This window comes from Hippoglossus hippoglossus, chromosome 17 (genome assembly GCF_009819705.1).
Source record: "Hippoglossus hippoglossus isolate fHipHip1 chromosome 17, fHipHip1.pri, whole genome shotgun sequence".
NCBI lineage: Eukaryota > Metazoa > Chordata > Actinopteri > Pleuronectiformes > Pleuronectidae > Hippoglossus > Hippoglossus hippoglossus.
The window spans coordinates 22358377-22376782 of NC_047167.1; the positions used below are offsets into that span (position 1 = coordinate 22358377).

Below are 18406 nucleotides of genomic sequence, written 5' to 3' on the forward strand. Positions count from 1 at the left end.
CGACAAGTGATAAGCTGCTCTTGAACATATACGTTCACAAAGGCCGACCCCCAAGCTGCAAGTCTGTTAAATATCATTTCTAAACTAACTTTAATTATTTTTACAACTGTTATACCTTTATCAACCCAGAGATATTCACCTTTTTAGTCCCACGTACGAGGTCAATCCTTAAAATCCTCCAATTAATGTAACACAATGCAACTCAACACCATCTTTCCTGAATCTTCCCAGTCTGAGATGATCCGACAGTATTTTCCCAGATTTACACGACTTGTTTTCACAACTTGACCGAATCTCCGTGTAACATGTGAACTGATCCTCACGTGTGAAATCTTCTCCGTCTGGAAACTTGGAGAAACCGTTCACGTTTCAGTCGTCACGTTGAGCTCGTTCTCACATTGGGAGGATATTTACGGAGCTGCAGAGAATTCCAGGTATGACAAACATGACCTTTAACCTCTCACCTCTACCTCTCACCCCCCCCCCCCCCACACACACACACACACCCTGCACGCCTCCACACGCGAGCAAGTGACATGAATGGTTGTATTTTAAAAAATAAAATAAGAACAAAGTTAAAACCTCGTGAATCGTATTCACTTTTGTAATCCCCTGTCTTTTGATTCTTAAAATAATAATAATAAAAACACTTTCTTAACATAGTGAGAGAGTAAATCCTTTTTGTTACGTTTCCACCCGTTTCCCAGGAATGATTCGTGGATCTTGAATAAAGAGAATCAGTAACATGTGAGGTTTGGTGCAGCGTGGTTGAATTTAAAGGGCCTGTTGGGCCTCGGTGGATGAATGTGCTCGAGGTCTGACTTCTCCTGTGGGTTCTTCTTGTCTCAGCCTGCAGCCGAGTGCAGAGGTGGTCGACGTAATCCAGATTTAAACTGTCAAATTTCAGGCAAGTCTGAAAAAATAGAGAGCAAAGCCTGAAACGCTGAGTGGGAGACTTACAGAGGATGAACCTCTCTGACTGACGACTTTTATTCGGTGAGCTACAGGAGTCTGGGATTTCCCCCGAGGGGAATGAAGTGAGAATCTATTCATCCAACGTGATCCGTCGTTGGGCCTCTGACGCCCAAAATGTACATTTGTGGAAAAAAACAAAGTTTCCTTGTCATCATTACCTGACGTGGCCCACATCCGTATCCTGGTTTGGGCAGAAAGCTGTGACCCATCACGACACCCGTGGAGAAACGTTTGTGTTAGACAGTTTTATTTGTTTGTAGCCAGGACATGACTTTATTTGTATTGTCACTGAATGTAGAAATGCTTCCCGCCCGTATTTGTATACATTCAGAAATTAAAAGCTCCCGCTGCTCTGTGACCTTTCACTGTGTGTGTGTGTGTGTGTGTGTGTGTCAGACGTGATTTAAAACCAAACCAATCAGAGACGGACGACCGAGCAGCTCATTGCACAGAGACTGAATTCACAGAGCCGATGAAGACGAGCTGGTTTTTCACCTCCAGCATCTCCGAGCGTCTTCCTGAAGTCAGCGTCTTGTTGACGTTAGCAGGAGATGAATCAGCCTCGACCTCTCAACCCATTTCCTCTGTTGATTTTGGCTTCGGGGCTTGAGGGAACATGCCCAGCCCCCCCCCTGCTCCCCAACACACACACACACACACACACACACACACACACACACACAGGAAGGGGAAGTGAAGCTGTCTCATGGTTAACAAGCGGTGGCAGAGCAATTTGTTCCCATTGGACGGAGTAAACAGGACCTGCCGTCTCCTTATTAGATGATTGATGATTATAATTGACGGAGACAAATCAGACGTGGGTCAAAGTTGTCACAGTTTGGCCTCTGTTTGCCACAGTATATTGTTTTCTGATTAAATCAACTGCGTACGTGCAGCGAAGAAAAACCATTTATTTCACCGGGTCCTGTCTCAGACTCGGCGTTAACGTCCGTCCTGAGTGATGCGACCACAAGTTGCTCTGAGCTGCGTCTCGAGATCCAAATCACTCAGAACACGTCGGGAGGTCGGAGGAGCCCAAATGCATCCTGGGACACATCCAACGACCTGCTCAGCTGGAAGATGAGACAGTAAACGTTACGAATATAAACAAATGTCATTATGATAAATGTCGTATTATTATTTCTGTAAAGTTGTATTATTTCAGAAATGTGGTTTTAAACTCTGTAATATCTCACAAACCTGTTCTGTTATTCAGCATTTTAAAAGGTTGCAAAGTCATCTTTATATTTATACTTTATGTGTTTTTGTGGACACAATATCAACACTGAGCGACGGATAATGATTTCTAAAACATTGTTCCAGGGCCGGGGGTCAACACCAGGTCTGAACTGGGCCTGGATCTCGTTCCATTGTTTGAAAGCTGAAGACACAAGTAGAGTCTCTGACAACCAGTGTTTAACTTCTTCATCTCTCACCCTCCACCAGGTCCGAACACTTCACATGTTACGTTTAGCTCCAGTTAAGAGGGTTTAAACCACCAGACAAATAAATGTGCGTCAGAAACAAGTGAAATTTGTATCTTGTTTAAACATGTTTTCTTTTTATATTAATGCAAATTTGTACATTAGTTGAATTCATCGTTTCTGCTTTATGACCGTTTGACCACAAGGTGGCAGCAGAACACAACTGCGTCTGTCTCTCTTCCCCACTTTGGAATCCAGACTCTTCTCCAGAGGAGCTCGTTGGTTTCCTGGGCTCGTGTCATCTGAGTTTACAGATGATTTAAACACACTGTGCTGTGGTGTCTTAAACATTTTTGAAGAGAAACCGTATTTTCTCACACTGGAGGCAAAATATAGACCCTTCTCCCTACGCGTCCTATAGAGGCCATTACGCACGGACCTTTCCCTGGATGTCACACACTAAACAGACCACACACACACACACTACACACTACACACTGTGGTAAGTAACTTTAAACACGACAGACAGTGTGTGGGTCTGCAGCTACACGTCCGCCCATCCTCGCTGAGGTCTTAATGATGAGCCTCGGGCGTTTCTACCTGCAGCTGTCCACCTGAAAGTCAGGTTACACGCATTTAACGTCCTTTAAATGTCTGCATGTTAAATGACAGAGAATCTAAATAATGCAAGTTCTTGTAACAAACCGGAGGAATAAGAAGAAGGAAACATCTCCCTCCTGATCCACGTGTTGCCAAAAGTAAAAACACGGTCCAGTTGCAGAGTGAGTTAAGTTCGTTTACTTCATTTTGTGTTAACTGTGGCACGTTTAGCCCGGATCGGGGGTTTAAGAGAGGACAGGGGCCCGGAGCGCAGGGAGCGTTAAACTGAGGAGACCACCTGGAGTGTCTCTATTGCCATGATGATGTTGTTCCCCGCGTCTCTCAGCGTGAGAACCTGCAGCTCAGCGGAGGTTTACAGGAGCTTAACCATCTCACATGTGGCCCAAAGCGCCAGCTACGACTTTTTAGTTCCATATAAATGAATCCACCTTTTGCCAAACGCTTTAAAAATCCCACAAACATCTTTGTGCGTAACAGGCACAACAAAAAAGGACAAAGTTTTTGGCGACAGTAACCAGGACGCACCAGGTGAGAAAATTCCATAAAAACTTGTTTTTATTCTCAAAATAAAATCTTCTATCAAAGTGGAATTATACATATTTACAATCTCGTAAATTTCCATATACAAAATGTACAATCTATGTACAGCAATAATTATATAAATACACTTTACGCGCTGATGCAACCCGTATATGAGACAGTATTAAGGCATCGCTGAACGGGCTCCGGCCTGGCTTCAGGGCAGAGGAGCTGTGGAGCTCGTGTTTTAAGACACAGCGGTTTCTTTCTTTACAGTGAGAGGAGCTCCAGCGTGTCGCCTATCGACAAAAGGGATCGTGTCAGCTGTGCGCATTCAATTAAAGCCCCGATGAGACTCTGCATTCTCAGTGCCAGGTACATTGTTCTGCAGCTCACAGCCCCATTCTTTAAGGAGAAGCCATTAGGCGTTCATTAATGAGCTAATTACAACACGCTGATGGACAATCCCAACACAATTAGTCCCCCCCCCCCACCCCGCCCACCCACCATACCCAGCCCCCTCTATTCAAACATAAGGACGTCATTTGGATAAGGCAGAGGATGAACACGTTCCCAACCTGATTCGATAACTTTCAGAAGTTCACATCAGAGGAGTGCTCGTGACCAAGATGGAACCTGGCACAGTAATAATAATTTAACAAATAAAAACGTTTCAAAAAGAGCTGGTTCTATAGTTTGTTTTGTTTTTCTGTGACAGGGGGTGAACGATGCGGTCAAACCCGAGACAGAGGCATTTGTTTGGGGCAGGAGACGGAGCTCGCCGTGCCGGACCTCCACGTCAGTCCCGTGCTCACGTCGCTGTACATGGAGCCCGCGGAGGCTTTGCTCCCCCAGCAGCACCGCGTGCAGAAAGTCCTCCAGGAGTCCAGCGTCTTCCCGGACCAGACCCAGGCCCCCGAGGTGATGCCCACCAGGAGACACATGAAGTATTTCAGCATGAACACGGCGTAGTCCGGCTTCTGCCTGCTCGGGTCCGTCTTACACGTGCAGTTGTGCGTAATTTCCCACGACTGCTGGTTGTGCTGCTCGTAAAAGTAACACGCCACGATGACAGTGGCCGGGACCGTGTACAGAACCGTGAACACCCCGATCCGGATCATCAGCCGCTCCAGCTTGTCAGTCTTGGTCCCCCCTTGCTTGATTACGCTCCTGATCCGGAACAGCGACACGAAGCCGGCCAGCAGGAACATGGTGCCGATGAACAGGTAGATAACCAGCGGTGCCAGCACAAACCCCCGCAGGTTATCCAGGTTCTGGTTCCCCACATAGCAGATCCCGGCCACTGAGTCCCCGTCCACGGAACTCAGAGCCAGGACCGCTATGGACTTCATGCTGGGGATGAGCCAGGCGGCCAGATGGAAGTACTGTGCGTAACTGGCTATAGCCTCGTTCCCCCACTTCATCCCCGCGGCGAGGAACCAGGTGAGGGAGAGGATCACCCACCAGATGGAGCTGGCCATGCCGAAGAAGTAGATGAGCAGGAACACGATGGTGCACAGCGCGGGACCCGTGGTTTCGTAGTGGATGTGTTCCGCGCCGTTCTCCCGGTTGCAGGCCACTTCCTCGTGTCCGGCGATCAGTCTCACGATGTATCCGACTGACACGAACATGTAGCAGGCGGAGAGGAAGATGATGGGCCGCTCCGGGTACTTGAACCTCTCCATGTCGATGAGAAAAGTGGCCACGGTGGCGAAGGTGGAGATGAAGCACAGGATGGACCACAGGCCGATCCAGAAGGCGGTGAAAGTCCTCTCCTCCTGGGTGAAGTAAGGGTTGTGGCACGGCATGGCGCAGTTCAGGATCTGTCCCGTCTTGACGCGGTTGTGCAGCGGGTGGTGGTCGCTGGTCACCGGCACCATGGGCGCGCGGCAGAAACAGCCCGTCTCGCACGGGGGAGCTGCCGGTTTGAGTTTCCCGGGGATGCCGCGACCGTAGCCGCTCTTCTTCCTGGGGTTGAACGGCTTCAGGGGCCGGTTGGTCGGCTTCACCACCACCGGGGAGGCGGTCGTGGTCTGGCTCCCGTTGTGGTCCATGCACAGCGTGTCCTGGTTGCCCTGCTCCGGCAGCAGGTCGCACCTCATCCGGTCCGGCCACGGGAAGCCGTACTGCCTCATGAGCGGCGCGCAGCCGGCTTTGGCCCGCTCGCACACGCTCCTGCACGGCGGCAGCGGCTTCTTGTAGTCGTCCAGGCAGATCGGCGTGTACATGCTGCACAGGAAGAACCTCAGGTCCGGGGAACACTTGATCTCCACCAGCGGCCAGAACTGGTGCACCTCCAGGCCGGCCTCGTCCTGCGTGTCGTGGTGGAACTGGTTGGGCATGTAGGTGCGATTGTAGCCGATGCCCTTGCACAGGGGCACGGAGATCTCCTGGCACTGGAGCTCCTTGGCCGCCATGCAGCGCGTCCCGTGCCAGACCAGGGTCAGCAGCACGCACCAGCCCGGGACCATGCTCCGCTCCATCGTGGTCGTCTTTTACGCACGGCGTCCTAATCCAGAGCAGCTGCTGGAGTCATGCTAGAGCGCAGAGAGGTGATGGTGGATCAGGAAAATCCCACATGTACTTCCACACAGACTGTGATTCTGTCAGTCTCCTCTCTCTCTCTCTCTCCCTCTCTCTCTCTCTTTCTGTCTCTCTCTCTCTGTCTGAATGCTCTATGGATGGAGGGTGTGTTTGTTTTTATACAGGGGCAGCGAGGACACTCCCCCAGCCTGGGCGGGGAGGGGGAAGAAGTCAATCCACGACTCATTCTATAGGTGTTTGTTTAAAATGTTCACCCTGGAGGAAGGGTTATAATCACATTGTCTCTGTTAACACACACACACACTCTCACACACACACACACTCTCACACTCGGGGGGGTCATAGTACAATAGACACACAAGGAGGAGATGTAATTAGTGCTGGAGACAATGGGGAGTAAACTGTCATTAACTCAGCCTGTGTAACTTTTTTTTTAAGCTGAGAGGATTTCCCCCAGAGTATATTCTCTAAATTTAATTATCAGAGTCAGTTAATTAAAATTATTTGATTATTTTTTGCCGGAGATCAAACGACGTCACCCTGATTTGACACTTTTCAAAGAGAGAGCGACATTAACTTTATTAGAACTTAATAGAATAATAAATCATTAAGTTATTGACATAAGCTAACTGCTCCATCACAGGTTCAAATCCTGCCTCAGCTGCACCGCCTGATAAATCTCTGCAGACTCGTTGCGTCTCACCTGGACGTGAATAAAGTTAAATATGTAATAAAATGTTGACATTTTCCTGCATGTTAAACTTTGATCTTTGCACAAATATTTAACTTAATTAAGCTTTTCATGCTAATTCTCACATTTACATTTCTGTCCCCGTCAAACGGACGTCTCTGTAAAAAGTCGCTCCAGCTCCACACGTCACTTCAAGTTGTTTTTGAGGATTTGCCCATTTTATTTAACTGTAATTCAAGTGTTCATCGGTGCATCATACAAAACAAGAAACAAAAGGTGATGCAATTATCCAAACCACTTAAAAAATGTTCCCTGGGTTTTATTGACCTGAGATCTGCCAGTTCTGTCCCCGTGTGTTCACAGACATTAACTCATTTGGAGGGAAATGCTCAGAGAATTGGGTGCAGACCTTTTCTGTTACTTTCTCTTCTGAAGGACGCAGCAGGAGAAAGTTCTTTCTTCACTTTTGTGTCGTGTGTCGGAAACTTCAACACAGACATTTTGCTTTGCTTTGACTTTTCCTGCTGTATTTTCACATGGGCTCACATAAAAGCTCCCTCTGGAATATTTCAGGAACATTTCCAGACTCCAGCGCATGTTGGAAAGCAGCTCTATCGAAATTAGTTTTTATTATTTCGTGCAGCAACTGTTTTGATCATTAATGTTACTTTGCCCTTGTTTACATGGTCATTTATCACCAAGCGGCTCTGAATGACAGTGTCCCGCTGGTTTGATGCTGTCCATCATTCACCCTCCGCTGGAGTGAGTGAATCTGTCAATCCCTGTGAATCTGACAACGTGTGAACGTGGTCGTGAGGCCTCGGGTTCGACGGGTGAGTGAAGGAATGAGGGGGAAACATGCTGATGTAAGACAGTGTGAGGAAGAACATACAGGGAGCATGTGTGTGTGTGTGTGTGTGTGTGTGTGTGTGTGTGTGTGTGTGTGTGTGGTGAGGCAGTTTAATGTGGTCTTGTTAGCCCACAGCGGGGGGTTGTCTTGGACTAAAGGGAGGGGGCTGTTTATATTAACGCTGGTGCCAATGTTTCACTCAGAGCCTGCTGAGCCGGTGATTACTGCGACGCACCACCAGGCCCAACAAACAAGGCAGCATGCGTGTGTGTGTGTGTGTGTGTAAACAGTTTCCGAGCTCAGCCCAAAGAAAACAAGCTAATGCAGGCGGATACAGAATCGTGATAGCACTAATTAAAGTAACTCACACTCCTTATTGGATTCATCAGCTTCAAATGGAGCTGAGGCACAGACGTCTTCACAATCCACAGGTTTTATCACAACTAATTAGCTGCAAACTCCTGTATTTGCTGAAGGATGCTGGCGTTAGCTCAGTCAAACATACCAGCTGGGGGGGGGGGGGGGTATCGTGTATGAGCGGCTAATTAGAAAAAAGTTTATAAATTGAGTTTAAGGGCATTTTTTTTAAAACCTGAAAGGTTCGATCCAAGATTCATGTCAAGTGATCTGGTTAGTTTTGGTTTCACGTTGTAATTTAGGGACTAAAGAATTTTGACTGACATACGTACGTCCTGTCGCCATCAACTACGTGGAACTCAGGCGCAGTACTCCGCAGTACTCCACAGTACTACAGTACTCCACAGTACTACATTACTCCACACTTCAAATGCACCAAATGAACGTCCTCGAGGTTCAAACATATTGTCAGAGGTGAAGACTGCAGCTGCTTCCTCTTCTTCTTCTCTTGCGTGATGCCGCCTCAACTTCCTGCAACTGATCAGAAAGTCCAACTTATCCCCCAAAAAAGTGGTTTCACTTTGGTCCGTTGGTTCGGACTGAACTGAGAAGTCAGAAAGTTTGGAGCAGACAAGGTGTGAAAGTTCCCGTTACTGGTCCAACAACCCACCAACACCTGCCAACATCTGGCTTCTGTCTGAATGGACTCAATCAGCATTCACCTCCAGGTCAAATGATTCAACAGTAGACACAGGTTTTTATCGAGACCCTAATTCGGGAGGACAGCGAGACGAGTGAGGAGACACTTCTCGATTTCTCACTGTTTTCTGCTGTTCGACAAACAAATAGCACAGATTTAAGATCCATAAGACATAAGTTCACTTATCGAAACCTATAATCTATAAACGGTTAATGTTTGCATCTGCGTCTTTGGTTTTCTGATGGATCCAAACGACGGGGATGAGGACATTGTACGTTTTGAGTTATAACTTCCTGAGCATGTTAAACACAATATAATCCAACAGCAGCTCTTTATTCTCAGTGAAGCTGGAATTACGATGCTCATTTTGATAACAATCATTTACTTTTACTCTCACACCAACGATGTATCCTGTCAGAGCAGGTGGGACTTTCTCCTCACGCCGGGCCGGGCCGCCTCCAGCCTCCAGCCTCCAGCCTCCAGCCGAGCTGTGAACCGCAGGTGAAAGTCTGAGGAAACAGGCGCCCCCCCCCCCCCCCCCCCCCCCCCCCCTTCTCCTCCTTGAGAATAACAGGCCGAGCATCGGTTGCACCATTCGCTGTCTATCAGAGTGGAACCCGTATTGATTAACAAGGCTGATAGAGTCGGCGGCCCCGGCCACCAACTGTCGACTACGCCTCCCGCCTCCTGTGAGCAGCGGCGATAGTGGGTGTAGAGTTACACGCTGGCCCCTTGCATACCGAATTTAAAAGGGGGGAAATGGAATTACTGCATCTGTTTAGAAGTCAATTTCAGCATTCTCCAGGCTGCCCACCCAACCACTCCTCTCTCTAACCCCCCCCCCCCTCAGACTCTCCCAGGGCTCTCAAAGTTCATGGCGAAGAGGGGGGGGGGGTTCTCACAGAGTTACTGAGGCATGCTGTGAAACTCTGAAATGTTTGTCTTTGTAACCTCCTCATGGGAAGTTTGGCCCGGTGACATTCTCAAACTCTGCTGTCCTTCATATATAATATCATGTGCTGTTTATTAACATTGATTATTATTGTGCGTATGAATGTGGGGGGTACACTCAACTCAATCCAATATATACAAAGTAAAAATTACAATAACAAAAAGTGAGACTGGTTTTGCACCACTTTAAAAAAAATGTGTATTTCAAATATTCCAGATGTTTACGACAAAACAAGTCTTAATTTTTTGATTTTGATTTTTCTCCCACATCCAGCATGACTCAGGTTTTCATTAGAAACCTTCAATTCCTCAGAGTTCTTAGAGGACAGATGAATAACGAGCCTAATAAAAAACATCGGTCCATCTATTGTTGGAGAGAATCTACAATGATGATGTTGTATATGACATTTTTAACGAGTTTCTCGGGGCTGAAGTCTGAGTTTCACGTTTGTCAAACTGCTGATGTCAACGTTATGAACCAGGAGCTGGAGACGATCAAGGAGAAACTGAACTTCACTGTGTCAGCAGTTTGTTTAATGTTTTCTTTTTCTTTTTGAGTTTCTTATTATGGAGAGGAAGTCTTTAATGTTCTGGCCGTGACCGAGGAAGATGTGAGTTCCTGCTCATGCGTGTGTCGGCGCTGCTCCTGGTCAGTGATGGATGGAGCGTCCCTCCCCTCCTTCCTTCCACAGGTTAGATTCCTCCGCTGTTAGTCGTGTGTTTATTTTAAAAAATGACTTCTAATTAGCCTGACGCGGGATGTGAAGCTTAAGGCAGTCACCCTTAACGCAACACACACACACACGCACGCACACGCCCCTGACAGTGTGAGTATTGTATTGACTCACCTTCCTTCCGCTCATTAACCAGAGCAAACAGTGACACAAAACCCTCCCATCCAATCAGTCAGCTGCTGGACGGGACGATGACAGGTCTGTTAACCAACCTCCTGAACCCACACCAAACTAAAACCCACTTCACGTCCCGGAGCTCTTTTGGTTTTTGCTCCACGAACGTGTGTTGAAGGTAGAGTTCATCTCTCTGGTTCAATGTGATGTACAATCGAATATTTGATTTGCTATGATTCGATTTAAAACGGCACCGTTAGTATATCAATGGTCCCACTCACTGAACTGAAACACACCTGAACACTGGATATTACCCATGATCCTCTGCTTCCTCAACCAGAAGAGCTGCTGCTGGAACAAATCCAACAAACTCTGTTGAGAATTCTTCATGTTTTTAAAGGTTTCCTGCTGAATATTGGAGATAAACTCTGGTTTTTAATAACTTTCTGAGTCTTTTTACCTGATCTCAGTTCAGCTTCACTCTTCAACTGCAGCTGATTGTGACAGTTGAAGCTGTGACTCTCAGTTGACGGAGAAAAGTCGGTGTAAAGGGACATTTCTGTTTAATTCAACTTGTGTCACGTGATTGTAGATGTGTCCACAATTTCTGTCAATAACAGAAACAACAGTTAAGTCACCGACAGAAACGCGGCAGCATTTAAAAACAAATTGCTTCAACAGGACAAGAAAAGTTAGGTGCGTCTAATTAAGATTAAGAAATAAAAGGTTTCTAATCAAAACGTTAATGATTTCAATAAAATAACTCTTTCAATCAACCAGAGTTTTAATTAAAAACAACCGTAAATTGATAAATATAGTGATTCACTTGCAAAACTCCAAAAACACTAATAATATTGGGGGTACAGGGAATAAATTCCTCCTTTTTCATCCTGAGATATTTGTATTCTTTTTGTTTTTGCATCCGTCGCATATTAGAAACTTCATCAACTCCCTTAGAATTTCCCAGACATTAAACTAAGGGGCTGGAAGGAAACATTCCAGATGTCCAGAGCTACTGACTCAGACGGCTTCAGTAAGTAAAGTTTATTACCTCTGCAAAGGAGGTTATGTTTCCATCCACGAGACCTGGTGGGAGGACGAGGCACGGGGGGGCACAAAGTGGCTCACACATCTATAGAATAACACCATAAAAGTAGCAGTAAACAATACATGCAATGAAAATTGAAAATCAAACATGAAAACGTGTCTCCGTGTCTTTTAAAGGCTCCGTGTCATAACATCGAAGCGTTTTTCTTTTTCTCAGGAGATAAAAGCAGCTGCTGGACTCTGACCATTTGTCTGTGTTTGTCGCCCACACCCTCCGTAATCCCTCCACACGGCAGTTTAAATTTGGAGGGTGCCAGCCCCACACTGAGGAGATTATGGTGAGTCCTTCTAAATTGCCACTTGTTCTCCCGGCGTCATTAAAACCCCCGGAGCGACAGGAGGGCCTGTTCTTAAATTGCTAGCGCTGGAAACGGGTATAATTGCGCTCTTTCTTCAGCGGCCATGACGTTCTCCCCCGTGGCAAACACGCTCCTCCGGCCCCCGGCCTCCGCTCCCGCACAGACCCGAGGATTCATTAGGAGCCGCGACGACAGCCCCGGAGCTCGGCGGCCCCCGAGCCGCTGGCTGTGGTTTACGAGCGGCCCTCGCCTCAGAGGCAGCTTGTCAGCGAGGCGGTGCCTGATGGCAGAAACAGTGACGAGGCGGGAAAAACGCAGCCATGTTGAAAGCGATTAGTGTTCCGTTAGTGTTTGGCCTCCAGGAGCGAGGCCCCGGCCAGAGCGAGGTGACACACCGCAGCTTTCTGCATCTGACGGCCGCGCCTGGTGCGTCACATGTCATTTTAAACTCATTAACTCTGCTCCGGTTTGAGTCAACATGTAATTAGACAAAGTGGAAGCTGTTCAATATGATTACATTTCTTTTTTAATCACATCTTCTTCATGACGCCAGGTGCAAAACTGTAACAGACAACAACCAACTCAACTACATCTGTGGCTTCATTTCATTTTCCTCTGGTCGTTCAGCTGTGAGTGTCCATTCAATTCATAGCTGACGTTAATTATATATATATATCTATATATATATAGATATATATATATCTGCTCTGGCATTAGCTGCCAATTTATTTCACTGCCAGTCGATGCTCTTAACAGAACCCAAAATAAACCTTGTGCAAAAACTGTAGAATTCTCTGGACAATGATTTAAATGTTAATTATAATTATTATTATTATGAAACATCATGAATTTATCGAGTAACATTTGTTATGATGATGTTTATCACAGCATAAGATATTATATAGAATACTATATTGCAAGTAGCCTGTAACTTGGTTGTAATCTCTGAAATATGTTGAAAGCACATGATAAAGATAATGTAATTGACGCAAATGTTGTGCGACTGAAAATATAGTTAAATACACACACACACACACACACACATCTGAACAACATGTCGTCCACTTCATCAGCTGAAGGAGTCCTGGACATTCAGAGACATCAACTTCCCAGAAGTCCCGAAGCCACGAGTGTAAATGTTTTAAAGAGAGTTAAGTAGCCGAACATCTCCGGTGCCCTCTGCGTCTCAGGGAGACGGAGACATGGAGGTTACCCTCTTGTCTCCTGGTAAACCTGTTGGCCTCCGTCCACCCGCCGTCCTCCTGCCTCGGAGAGCTCGGAGCGGTGGAGCTGGAAAAGACATTTAGGACGGATATCAGATGATGTGTAGCTCAGGCTTAAAATAACATGGACGCCACGCATGAGTCTGAGGGCTCGGCTTATTTCCTGGAGGGTTTAAGTGGCCTCGTTTCAGTCATTTGGTAAAAATCTGACTAATATACACATTTGTGGACACACACACACACACACACACACACATCCGCAGGGTAAACAGTCAGCCGCGTACACACACACTCCTACACAGAAATACACACATCAAGTGTTCCCTGCTAATATTTACTCATGTTAGCCCCTTAAGTAACAGCTTCCTCTGCATTTACTCTCTCTCTGTGTGTGTGTGTGTGTATGTGTCTGTGTGTGTGTGTGTGTGTGTGTATGTGTGTGTGTGTGCGTGCAACTGTTTGATAAATGACTATTTAATGGCTAATATACAAGATTATCAGTCTAAATGTCTCACAGATCGCATGCAGGTGTTTTTCTACTATGTTCATGGATGGAAATGAGGATTATTTGTTGGTTCTGTCTGTGACTGTGTGTTTACAGCTGTGAGTCTGTTGCGTGTGTCCGTTCCAGGGGGGAGAGCGGGATGGCCGCTCTCCGGATTACAGTGTTCGTACCTGAGCCCTCGACACATTCCACAGGAAGGTGACGAGTTGACCTTGACCCAGACGAAAACCTGGCAGAAGCCTCCACCCGCCCTGTGCACCCAAACAAATCCTTCTGTCCAAACCCACACACACACACACACACACTAACAAACACACACACACTAACAAACACACACACACAGCAACAGGTTGACAGTAAACTGTGAGCGCCCCCGCCTACCCCGGACAGACGGGAGTGAATTATTGGGGTGATTGTGGGAGTAAAAGAGGAGGAGCTGAGACTGTGTGAGGAGGAACATTAGTGTGTATGTGTGTGTGTGGGGGGGGGGGGGGCTGGAAGGCTGGAAGTGCGGCCCCTGTACAAACTCCAGGTGTGTCACTTAGCGATGATAAAGCACGCGGCGGAGCGTAATTAACCTTATCTCACCTCAAATAGGTCTGACAGCAGGTGCGTTTAGTGCAGCCGTCGACAAGGACTGCAGCCGCGACGGCCCTCATTTGGGAGATAGCGCTGTCAAAGGCTAACCAACCCGAGGAGGGATGGCTGCGAGCGTCCAGACGCCCAGAAAAATGTCAGTGTGATTGCATTCCGCCGTAATCCAGGACCACAGCGTTTTAAATATTGGGATTCAAATGTTGTTGACAGATCGTACGGAAATTATATTTTATCCGCTTTTATTCCACTTGTTTAAAGAAAAGAGTCTTTCGATTGGTCGCTGTGATCGATAATTCTTCTATTTCTGCACAAGAATTTATATCTGTATTTACGCTGCCAGGAGAACAGGGAGTCTCGATGCGTCCCTCTGTTTTCCTGCTGCCTTGCGGTGGACGTTTCTTGGCAGCGTGACGAACACTTTGGCCCCTGAACTCGGCTCCAAAGGTCACGGCCGGTTGAGAGGGCGAGACACTCCTTTCCTTTCTGTCAAAGAGCGCTCGGGCGCTTATGGCGCAGACGCTCCACATTTAGAGACAAAACCCTAAATACATAAACCCTTTTAAACCATACAGCGCGCAAACATTTCATCCTCCCCAGACAACAACCCACTAATCTCGGGCACGCTGAAGGTAACTGTTTAGTTACCGTGGTAACGCCGTGTGTTGTGGCAGTCCGCGGCGACGGCTATATAAAGACGTAGGGATTTAAATCAGTGTTTACATTGCAGGAAATGGATAAATGCTATTTGACACGGCCTCTTGAAATTACGTAGGCTCCGAGCTCTCGTGGCCCTTCATGGATGAGGAGAGGCCGTCTGGGCAAAGTGACCATTACACTGGTTTGTCATATAGCTTCGACTTACACATCTTCTTTCTCTCAGCGACTCCGGAGCGAGCGTCTGTCTCTGGAATCACGAGTGAAGACTTTACAGAGCGGCTCCTCCACGGCTCCGAGCGTCTGGAGCCTCTGTGCGTTTGCCAGAAAAGCTTTAATTCTCCAGAGTATTTAAAAAACAAACAATTTGTCTCTGGGGAGTTCAGGCTCGGATGTGAAAAACATTTTTCGCACGTTTGGGTACCTGATTATTTATTCTTTTACCTGCAGTACGGGTGAGACAACAGAGGCTCGGCAGGGGAGGGTTTTGTTTTTGTGAAAACGTCTCAAGCAACCGGGAGCCGTCCTGCTGAGAGTCTGTGTGGTTCAGTACCACACAGGTCGGGACTGATTCCTCCTGATTCCCAATTGAGCAAATTGATGAAGCTGACACTTCAAGTAAAACCATCTCCCAATGTGACTGAGACATAGGATTTAAAAAAAAAAACCATAAAATAATTCCCCCACTTGTTTGAAACATAGACCAATTAAAAATGAGAGTTCTTCTGGGATATTATTGGTTCATTAAAAGTCGCAACGTGTGAGGAGACATTCAAAACTCTGTTGTATTCAGCCGAGTGGCAGTTGGAGGCTTAAATGGGCACAAAACTACCAAATGAACGATGAACAACACGTTCAAAACATCTGATATCTCCGGATATGAGAGGGAAATCACTTTCAATATAAACAAGCGCTTTGGTGAGAAACATCCAATCACCAACCTCGACTAGAAGGACGCTCAGAGAGTTCACACCTCCACCCAGGCCAACGCTCCTTCTTCGCCATGTTTAGGTAAATGAAAGAAAGTGATTTGTCGTTTTGCTGGTTTCTCCCTCGGGGTCACGTCGCGTGGAGTTCAACTTTGGTGAACTTTGACCCTTGAACTTTGACCCATTTGTTTTCTTTCTTGCAGAGAGTCAGTTGAGAGGAATGATGTCATGTCTGTACATTAAATATGAAGCCACATTAATCTGTACAGGAACCACAGGAAGCTGACAGTAAAGTTTTGGTTTTACCAGGATCACGTGCCACATTATTTCTCCCCGAGGAGAAAACTAATCCTCTGAAAGAATATAGATATATCAATAGACGACTCTTCCAAAACTAACTCAAGCCTACTCAGTGAAACTCTATGTACTTTAATTTGAAAAGGCCATGTATATTCCCCCGTAGAGAATTGTACGGGAAAAATAGTTAAAGCACCGAGTCACAGCTTTTGAAAATGGCCTGTTGATGTTGTTTACAAGTACATGCATGATTGTAGGCTGGACTTCTCGGTGCAGTAATCCCACTGGCGAGCTGCTGGGGCTCTGGCGCGGAGCTGGGAGCGCGGCATTGGGTTTCGCCGGCGGGTCTTTTGACCGGGCTCACAGGGGATGAGTGGAGATCCTGAGCGCTGCAGAGGCACTTATGAAGGACGCACATTGTTGCCAGCCCTGGGGAGAAAACTGAGCAGTCTGGCAACACAGGCGGAATTTCCTACTGTGATGTTATCTCACACAAGACATTTAGCTTCGGCCAAATGAGGGAGAGGGAGAGAAAGAGGCGAGGGCGGGGGGGGGGGGGGGGGGGGAGGAAGGGTAGAGAGGCAGAGGGGAGGACAGAAAGGGGACGGGGGACGATGGAGGAAAAGGGAACGACAGATGGAAGAAAGGAAAAGAGAGACGCACCTTTTCCATCCACCTGGTTTTATGCACATATTCTTTGTGAAGGATCATACACGTCCACTGTGGTCGCCACGGTTTCGTAGTGAATCCAAAAGATATTTACACTTCTCCCAATAACGTAAGAGGATCTGAAAATGTTCCTCTGTTTGAAGTAATATTAGTCGTACGCTTTATCATCCATAAAGTTGTTACCATCCACGTGGTCCGACCTAATTTTCAGTTTCAGCTGCAGTTGTGTGCGAACCTGCGATTAAATGCAATTCTTTCTCTCGTTGTCTTTCACGCTTGAAATCAAAATCTCAGAATCTGTTGTGGTTGTGTGCATGTGCCCCCCCCCCCCCCCCCCCCCCCGCTGCCGCCATTGATTGAATTAAATCTACGCAGCAGACAAAGTAAAGCATTTCCTGGATCAGCGGATGCGACTCTACTGCATCTTCCACTAAGTTCCATGACAAATCCATCCAGTGTGTTTTTGATTAATCGAGACAGTCAAACAAAACACAACCTCCTTGGCAGAGGTGAAAACGCTACGACAGCAATCGCTAATGGAAAATGTAATTTAATTTAACCAAATAAATCCACCGGCTGTCACATTCAGATTCTCCAAGTACTTTACAACTTCCGCTGTATTTTTTAAAAACCCCCGAGCAAAGCTGCTCAGCACAAACAGAACAGGGAGTGGAGAAGGGAACAGACGACCTTCGAACCCGTATTAGTGCTTATGACCTTTGTAACGTTAGATTTAATCTGTTGAGCCTATTGGCTGAAAGCACAGTTTGAATCACGTACTATAAAAACTAAGTATGCATGTCAGCAGTCCAGGGTTGTTTTAATCTAACTTTAACTGAGATAATTTGGTTTCAGGTGTAAGTTATCACACATTAGATCCTTCACTGATTGTAAACCACAATAAACCCACATTTATTATGATTTTTATGATTGTTTCTTGTACTTTGACAATCAATGAGAGAAAAGATAGAAAGAACTCAGGTGACAACACGGTCGTAGAATAAGATATTGTCGTCAACGTTATCATGAAAAACATTTTTTGTTTTCAAATTAGCTTCCTTACAGAACAACCCACATTTAATAAAATATATTTGAGTTCAACCAGGACAGATTTTAAATCTCAAGTCTAAAGGTAACGAATATAAAAATCCCCATAAAGGACTGAAAATAAGCCCAATGAAAATTCCAGAGGATTCAGATTGTCTCTCTTATCTCTGATTGGGCCGTGAGGTGGTAAAAGTGACAGAATCAAATAATAAATTGGCTGAATTGCCCGGACAGCAGGAAGCACTGGGCATACTGGTAAATGTTTTACACTTGTTGTGCAGGCTGCACGCTCAGTGAAGCTGACGGCCCATCTGCAGAGATTTAAAGATTTGAAATGTGGGATAATGATTAGCAGAGGGCCGGCTGACCCGACACCTTCACCGTGGCTGTAAAAGAGGAGATTGTTTTTCGAGAATCGAATCTGCAGCTCGTCGGGGAAAAAAACACTTTGCTGTAAATTTAGAAAGATTTGATGTGTTGCTGAGGTTTTTTTTTATGCGACTACACAAGTGTCAATCATGATTGTCAGCGGGTAAACATCAAAGTTTGAAAGTGTTTACCGTGCTGCTGTTGTGAAGACGTCTGCTGCAGCCACAGAG

At 46.4% G+C, this 18406-nt stretch overlaps 1 protein-coding gene across 1 annotated transcript; it reads right to left on the reverse strand.

Moving 5' to 3' along the window:
• Positions 1-4218: 4218 nt before the first annotated feature.
• LOC117778719 (frizzled-8-like) lies at positions 4219-6196 on the reverse strand. Its single transcript, XM_034614477.1, has one exon. The coding sequence runs from the start codon at positions 6020-6022 to the stop codon at positions 4274-4276; it is 1749 nt and encodes a 582-aa protein (XP_034470368.1). The 5' UTR covers positions 6023-6196; the 3' UTR covers positions 4219-4273.
• Between the last annotated feature and the right edge of the window lie 12210 nt (positions 6197-18406).